Source organism: Cupressus sempervirens, chromosome 8 (genome assembly GCF_028749045.1).
Source record: "Cupressus sempervirens isolate cs-2001-9-10 chromosome 8, ASM2874904v1, whole genome shotgun sequence".
Classification (NCBI taxonomy): domain Eukaryota; kingdom Viridiplantae; phylum Streptophyta; class Pinopsida; order Cupressales; family Cupressaceae; genus Cupressus; species Cupressus sempervirens.
This window is the reverse complement of record NC_143125.1, coordinates 259,012,694-259,021,903: the sequence shown is the minus strand read 5'-3', so window position 1 is coordinate 259,021,903 and position 9,210 is coordinate 259,012,694. Positions and strand designations below refer to the sequence as shown.

The following is a 9,210-nucleotide window of genomic DNA, read 5'->3' as shown; positions in this document are numbered from 1 at the left end:
GTAACACTTATCAATTGTACATATTACAAATACTATTATAAAATACAATTAAAAAATAATATTGTTTAATTTATTTTTTATAAAAGTAAAACAATAGTAATAATTTAACTACTTTTATTAAAAAATCAAAATTTAAAAAAAATTAGAAATTTAAATACAAAGATATAACATATTGAAATTATATTGCTATTGAGAATTAATATAAAGTTATAATTAATGCACGATAAGTTGTTAGAAAATATTTGCATGGACCAATAGAATAAATGTAAAATGTGATTTATAAAATAATAATAAATTAAAAAAATATAAACATTTGAAATTTCATATAATTTGATTGGTCAGTATTAATGTCATATTAACACTTACATATTCCTGCTATGGCAATGGTGAAATTTTGCTCTCTCACATTGGTATCTCTTACGACAATGTCCATAAACTGTTGAGTCCAAATCTTCCCAGATAAAAGGAAAACAAAAATTGAATAAAACAAATAAAGCGTTCTCCCGCCCTTGACGGTTAAGGGAACAAAGGCCAACGCTGTCAAAACCCCTGGGGCGAAGCTTAAACCCTGCAAGTATGCTTCTCATCCAAATCAGAAATCGTAATTTCTGATCATTTTGCAGGTCTCTGAAGACAAGATGAGGTCGACTCTTCTTGCTAACGCCTTTAAACGGTAAGATCTGGTAAAGCTAAAACCGGAGAAAAAACAAAGAAAAACGATCAGCTTATTTACACTTGTAATCGGTCCTAACAATTTTTTCTTTGTAGGCTTGGAGTGCAAGGGTTGGGTAGGTCAATTTGCCAGCAAAGAAGCCCGTATAATGACACCAGAGGAGTTTTTTCTTTGTTTTTCAAAACATTTTCGTCGGCAGAATCAGCTTCCGTTGAGAATACGGAGGAGCCATTGAAGGAATCGCATCGTAGAAGTAATTTATTCTGGAATATCTCTGATACCTGGAGAGATTCAGCGGGATCGGTACTTGAGAAGTGGGTAAATGATGGGAAGAGGATGTCGAAAAGTGACTTGCAGAGCCTTGTGCGCGGCTTTCGCAACGCTCGCAATTACAAGAAGGCTTTGGAGGTGAGCGAAGTTTAAACGAAACAATTTGTAAATATTAACAATGTTATATTTCCTGGTGTATTTTTTTGAGATTGGAATAAACATTCACTACTCTGTTTCCTAGTTTAAGCAAGTGTTTTTCTATTTGTTTTTATATTCAATCGTAGCGATCAAAGCGGGTTACGTTATAAAGCGAAACGGCCAAAACACGCTGCCAAATTCGATAATGACTACCCAGATTACGAGCGCAGACCACACAAGTGTGTACAAAATACGCGGTGCAAGTAGAACCTATCACAGTATCATACAATAGGTTAAGCAAGGTACAGGCTCCGAGCATTTCTTAGATTTCTTAGTATCCTACCGTTACCCACAAACTAACTAGAAACCTACTTAGTTGTGGTGGTTACTTGGGTTGCAGAGAAAACATGACCATTTGTAGGTGGGCAAGTTTATTCGCACATAAATCATTTGTAAGTACCCTGCTATTTTTAAAATTATGACTGACACTGCGACTGAAAAGTTTATATTCATCAACAGATTCAGGAAAATCATAAACTATTAGAATGATAAGCGTAAACAAAACTAAAATTAGCCAAGAGGAGGCTTACCATACATCACGACATCAGTTCTATGACCGGGTTGAAAGGAGACCTAAAATAGCAACTCTAATCACCAACCGCATTAATTCATGATTTCTTCTAAGCTCGAGAAAGAATAATGGGATGGCTTCTGGAGAGCTGGGGGAGTTGAATGTTGTTTACCTTGAGATTGCATCTCCTACTTGTATGTAATGTAATAGTGCAGTTTCGAAGTTACAAGGACTGGCATTTGTATCTTGAGATATGTATGGCTTCTAGTATGCCATTTTCAAAGAAATGAAGAAGGGATATGCTGGTTTGGAAAAAGATAAAGATTGTTGCTTGAAGATGGCAAAATCAGAGTATTATTGATATGTTTATTTTAAATTTAGGAAAAAGTAATATGCGACCTTAACAATTTGTAAAATATTAAAATGTTTAAAAGTGCAAAATGTTTTACAGGAATAAAATAGATCTAAATTAAAGCAATGGTTTAATCATTATCATGATGTAAACTATAAAGATTTAAACCATAATCACTTGGAGACGAGAATAAATGTTGGGAGTGGAATGCTATTGTTTTAATAACATCAGATAGGCTCTTTGAATATGACTGTATTTTCCATAAATTTATAAACTTTAGTACCATTACAGAACAAATCACAAGTTCTCATGCTCAGAATAGAAATTATGTCTATTGGTGTATTTTTAGTTGTTTTTGCTCTTGTTGACAAGATTTCAGGTTTCAGAAAAACCTAGCGTAGTTTAGAATCCTTAACAAGAAGTTTGTCAATTTTAAAGAGATGCTTCCAATAGATGTATAAAGACATAAAAGTTATCATTTGAAAATAAGTGCAAAGGCTAGGGTAAAAACTATTACAAAGTAATTGGAAAATATTTGCTTGTTATTAACAGTGACCAAGAGATCAATTTAATTCATGATTTCTTCTAAGCTTGAGAAAGAATAATGGGATGGCTTCTGGAGAGCTGGGGGAGTTGAATGTTGTTTACCTTGAGATTGCATCTCCTACTTGTATGTAATGTAATAGTGCAGTTTCGAAGTTACAAGGACTGGCATTTGTATCTTGAGATATGTATGGCTTCTAGTATGCCATTTTCAAAGAAATGAAGAAGGGATATGCTGGTTTGGAAAAAGATAAAGATTGTTGCTTGAAGATGGCAAAATCAGAGTATTATTGATATGTTTATTTTAAATTTAGGAAAAAGTAATATGCGACCTTAACAATTTGTAAAATATTAAAATGTTTAAAAGTGCAAAATGTTTTACAGGAATAAAATAGATCTAAATTAAAGCAATGGTTTAATCATTATCATGATGTAAACTATAAAGATTTAAACCATAATCACTTGGAGACGAGAATAAATGTTGGGAGTGGAATGCTATTGTTTTAATAACATCAGATAGGCTCTTTGAATATGACTGTATTTTCCATAAATTTATAAACTTTAGTACCATTACAGAACAAATCACAAGTTCTCATGCTCAGAATAGAAATTATGTCTATTGGTGTATTTTTAGTTGTTTTTGCTCTTGTTGACAAGATTTCAGGTTTCAGAAAAACCTAGCGTAGTTTAGAATCCTTAACAAGAAGTTTGTCAATTTTAAAGAGATGCTTCCAATAGATGTATAAAGACATAAAAGTTATCATTTGAAAATAAGTGCAAAGGCTAGGGTAAAAACTATTACAAAGTAATTGGAAAATATTTGCTTGTTATTAACAGTGACCAAGAGATCAATTTAATTCATGATTTCTTCTAAGCTTGAGAAAGAATAATGGGATGGCTTCTGGAGAGCTGGGGGAGTTGAATGTTGTTTACCTTGAGATTGCATCTCCTACTTGTATGTAATGTAATAGTGCAGTTTCGAAGTTACAAGGACTGGCATTTGTATCTTGAGATATGTATGGCTTCTAGTATGCCATTTTCAAAGAAATGAAGAAGGGATATGCTGGTTTGGAAAAAGATAAAGATTGTTGCTTGAAGATGGCAAAATCAGAGTATTATTGATATGTTTATTTTAAATTTAGGAAAAAGTAATATGCGACCTTAACAATTTGTAAAATATTAAAATGTTTAAAAGTGAAAAATGTTTTACAGGAATAAAATAGATCTAAATTAAAGCAATGGTTTAATCATTATCATGATGTAAACTATAAAGATTTAAACCATAATCACTTGGAGACGAGAATAAATGTTGGGAGTGGAATGCTATTGTTTTAATAACATCAGATAGGCTCTTTGAATATGACTGTATTTTCCATAAATTTATAAACTTTAGTACCATTACAGAACAAATCACAAGTTCTCATGCTCAGAATAGAAATTATGTCTGTTGGTGTATTTTTAGTTGTTTTTGCTCTTGTTGACAAGATTTCAGATTTCAGAAAAACCTAGTGTAGTTTAGAATCCTTAACAAGAAGTTTCTCAATTTTAAAGAGATGCTTCCAATAGATGTATAAAGACATAAAAGTTATCATTTGAAAATAAGTGCAAAGGCTAGGGTAAAAACTATTACAAAGTAATTGGAAAATATTTGCTTGTTATTAACAGTGACCAAGAGATCAATTTATACAAGAGACTGAACAATGTTTCTTTAAGAAACAATCGTAAAGAGTAGAAACATTCTATTTTAGAAACATAAAACTAAATATTAGAAACATTTTAATATTTACAGAAGATTACAATAGATAACCATTAGATACTAAACATAGATAATAGAAACTATCTATTATCGCAACACCCTCCCTTAATGGTTAATCTATCTAGAGCACGAAGCTGCCAAAAAGTGTAAAAGGATTCAGATTCCTTTTATAGGGCAACTAAGCGCTTCCGACATTCAACCTTCATGTGTCCAAACTTGTGGCAATAGTTGCATTGAATGTTTTTTTTCTGGGAGCTTTTTGAATCTTGAGCAGAGGATGTTTGCTGAGAAGATTGCTGATGGTACTTTGGATAATGCTCCAAAAACGTTGCAGATGAGCAGAATGCTGCAAAACAAACCACAAAAAGCCATGATTATTAGGAGGAAAAAAAATCCGAACACAATTTTTGGGTTGAAAAATCAATCAAAACCCAACATGTTTTTTGAGGTGAAAAATCAATCAAAACCCAACATTATTTTTGAGGTGAAAAATCAGCCAAAACTTAGCAATACAAAGCTTTGTTTTTTAGGAAAAACAGTAAAATCCAACAAATAAGTTTTGAGGAAAAAAATTCAAACCCACAAAGGAATCCCACACGACCTTGTGAATTACAAAATCATAATTTTTACGGGAAAATTTATAGAAAGCCATAAGATTTTTATTTTTATTTTTTAGGGAAAACAAATATGAAAACCTATCAGAAATTTGTTTTTTTAAGGAAAAAAATGAAAACCCACCAGAATTTTTAAGGGAGGCAAAACACGAGACGCTGCATGATAAAGCAACACAAGCAAACAACATGGAAGTAATGCAACCCTCAAAAAGTAGAGACCCATAAGATTTGAATGGTGACCCATAAGAGAGCTCGGAAAACCCAAAAAGAATATGTTGTCGGTTTCTGAATCGGCTAGATCGAAAATCAAGACACAAAAATCGAGGCACCCAAAAAAAACAAACGACAACATAGTTAGGATCTCAAAAAACCCATCAAGAATTTGTAAAATAATATTTGATCCGATACAGGAAATTAGGGTTTTGAACAAAAATGGCCCTGCTGCAAAAACCCACAAAAATGGCAAAAAAGTGCAAAAAAGAAGAAGAAGGATATGGACAAAAATGGGTTGCAGAACCAAACCAAAAGTCGGTGGATTCAAATCTCTCAAAATAGAAACCGTAGTCGGATTATAGAAATAGTTGGAACCAAATATGCAAATGAATAATTTCAAAAATAAAAGGCAGATAATTTCAACCAAGAAATAATAATTATTTTCGAAATTTTTTAGAGTATTGGCTCTGATACCATATTACGAAGTAACTGGAAAATATTTGCTTGTTATTAACAGTGATCAAGAGATCAATTTATATAAGAGAATGAATGACGTTTCCTTAAGAAACAATCGTATAGAATAGAAACATTCTATTCTAGAAACAAAAACCTAAATATTAGAAACATTCTAATATTTACAGAAGATTAAAATAGATAACTACTAGATACTAAACAGAGATAATAGAAACTATCCATTATCGCAATAAAAACCCTCAGTAATTATAGTCATCCACAACCTTTTCTTGCAAACTTTATATTATTTTGGCTTGGAATTTGCCCGTTTATTTAAGATGAAGGATACACTTTAGTTGGTTACAATTAATTCCCAAACATTCTTTAGGTTCACTTGCATTTTAATAATACCTTTTATTCCACCAATGGCTATCTTAAAAATCTACCCCTTTTGACCCTAGATTGTTCTGTTAGGATATTTGTTTAGACATGTTATGTATTTTGCAAGACATAATATTTTGATGCTTACATTGATTTGTAATATTGGCTCCTCCTTGAATGGGGTGCCACCCTTGGAGGAATCCACAAGATTACTTGATTTTCACAATTTGTAGTTGGAATTTTGGGTGTAACATGTAAGCTACTTTGTAAGAGAAGGATAACATGACTTACACAAATGAAATTATAAGAGAATCTATTGCAAATAAGGAGATCTGTGTTAGTGAAAATGAGCTATTGAAGTCAAGAGAATAAGGAATTGGACTCCCACATTTTGTGTTGACAAGTGAACACATAGGTGGATGCTCCTTATGGTCTATTAATGAATTGTTGGATTTATTTAGGTATAAAATGTTGGAAGTTGTAATGCCCCCTATTGGATCTTTACTCCACTTTGACCTAGAACTCTCAAATAAGGTATGGAGTATATGTAGGAATGAAAATTGATAACTTTATATCATGATTAATGTTAAATTTGAACTAGAATAAGGCAATAACAAATAAAACCAAAACAGAGAACCCATATATCTTGGGAAAAACTCTCCTCTTCAAGGGAAACAACCCAAGCCCACAAAAAATGATGCCTTTATTCAATAATATTTTTTCGAGGTCTTTCACAATATGAATCAGCTTCAACCACTCATGAAGATTACAACCGCTCATTATAAAATCTCAAACGAGATTGCCAAAAATAATATGCAGATAAAGTCTTTAACACCAAGACTACACACTAATTGAAGCCAACAAACAAAACTTCACAATTGAAAGTAGCAATCCGAACAAATGATTATATATGCAAAAACTCTTCTAGATACCTTGAAAACAAACCCAAAAAGATGAGAATACGCAACTGCAAGTGTAGGAATAGAATAAATATGATCACCATAGAATCAACTTGAACATACTATAAGGAATGAAAACTTTTGAGAGCACGAGCACCACAAAAGACTGAACACATGCCAATGTATAAAAACTGTGATAGAAGAAACACCTGAAAAACCACGAACTTTCTCCTGAAGGTTGCGCTCAAAATGAAAGAAAAACTTCATGCACATGACAAACTCGATGAAGATTACATCTAATAAAGTTTATAGACAAGCGACCTCCTGGGAAGAGTAATAGTCATAACGAAAGCTTTGAACACGTGGAAACAAAAGGATGAGAAAGACCTTTACAAGAAAGTCTATAACCATCGCTGATATCAAGAACGTGTGATATAATATGGATTGCACCCGATAAACATAACCGCCGTAAATATGAATTGCACCCAATAATATGGATAGCACTCGACAGGACATGGTGGAATAAAGAACATATATGATAATCATAGATGCCAAGAATAACTAATGCTTAATCTTTGACTTCAGCAAAGAACACAACGGTTGCAAGAGGTTCGACTTCAGCATACCAAAAATTGCTAGAAGCGTAGCACACCAAAATTTCTAGAAGCAGATGATTTGCAGTAGCCATAAATAGAGAGAAGATCTCTCTTGCAGCTACATCAGATTTTCAACACTCCCTCTCAGCAAGAGAGAGATCTTCGATTCTTCCTTATGAGACAAAGGCAAGTAGCTGTAACCAGTCAAAATAGTTAGTCAAATATTTCTCATAAAATTTATACTATTGTGATCACACTATAACAATAGATTAATGTTATCTCAACATAAAAAAACAAAACATAACAATTGCATTCAAAAAATACTATTGTTATTCCTTATAATAGTATCACAAAACAAGAATTGTTATCAAAACATATTTCATCAAAGCTACTCCTATAAGATGAAAGCAATGCATCATGTTCCATCATGCCTACTTGCAAAGGGTGTTTGAATGAGGAATTTCACCTTAGTCTTCTCCCTGAGAAGATTTTATTTATACCATGCCTACACATAGAGGGTAAGTTCACCATGCCTACTTCCAATGGGTGAAGTATTTTCATCATGCCTACTTGCAGAGGATGAACACAAGGATTATCATTATATGACTTCCCTCCCAGAGAAGTGCTCACCATGAAATAGTTATTGAAGCGAAGACTCTCTCTCAGCAAGTATATCATTTTCCATTAGGCCAAGCTTCTTTCGGAAGTAGTTAAACTTCATCCTAGGTACAGGCTTGGTAAGAATATCAACAACTTGTTCTTTAGTAGAAACATACTTGGGTTCAACAACTTTCCTGTGAACCATGTCTTTGAGATAATAATATCGTTAATATTTTATAGCTATTGTCGGATAAACTATTAAATCTAAATATATGGACAATTCCTAATCATATATATATACATACACTCTAATGTATATACTATATTTATATATCTATTATAAGTCATAGTTTTTGTATATATATATATATATATTCACCTTTATTTGTTATCATGACTATCTAGTATCAATGCTCAGACTTGTATTGATATGTCGTGTACACCATTATATGATATGACTTCATCTACGGGATATTGTGTCTACATCAAATGTGACCTGGATATGATCGGGAATATCATGTATCGGTGGCACATTAAACCTATGGAGAATTGTACCCGAGTTGACCAAGCATTAATTAAATGCTAAGACAATGTAAGACCTTATCTTCTATCCTTTGCCATTACTGACGTGACTATTGAGTTTAGAGGTCACGTCAGTTTAGCCTTGCACCTCCACTTATGGTATTTATAAGGTTGTACTTGTCAACCCATATGGCATATTGAACATATAAAATAAATATGAAGTCTTCCATATTAAAGGAGCAGTAATAATAAATATTTTACTTGATTCAAGGTTTCTTTATATAATATAAAGAATACATATTGCAAGAATATTCATATAAGATAAATCTAATCATGAATTTCAACATGGTATCAGAGCAGGTTTAAGAGATGATCCCGATTAGATTTATTTTACTCAAGTGCCCTAAAATATTCACAGTTGTGTTTCCTTCAAAATGGTGAACGGTATAAAAGTGGAGGATAGACTTGACGGTGATTCAAATTATGTAGCATGGAAATTACGAATGAAGTTAACCTTAAAAGATAATGATCTCAAGCAATTCATTCAAATATTTGATCAACCAAAAGGAAATGACAAATTGATCAAATGGGAAAAAGATAACACTAAAGCCATGAAATTAATTGTGGAT

At 32.3% G+C, this 9,210-nt stretch overlaps 1 protein-coding gene across 1 annotated transcript in view; it reads left to right on the top strand.

Moving 5' to 3' along the window:
• The first annotated feature begins 396 nt into the window (after nucleotides 1-396).
• Nucleotides 397-9,210, top strand: part of LOC149542448 (pentatricopeptide repeat-containing protein At5g27460-like) — a 72,722-nt gene continuing 63,908 nt past the window's right edge. The window contains exons 1-2 of the mRNA XM_089797393.1: nucleotides 397-673; nucleotides 769-1,081. Coding sequence (XP_089653519.1) covers nucleotides 639-673; nucleotides 769-1,081 — 348 coding nt within the window. The 5' untranslated portion in view covers nucleotides 397-638. The remainder of the gene's footprint in view (nucleotides 674-768; nucleotides 1,082-9,210) is intronic.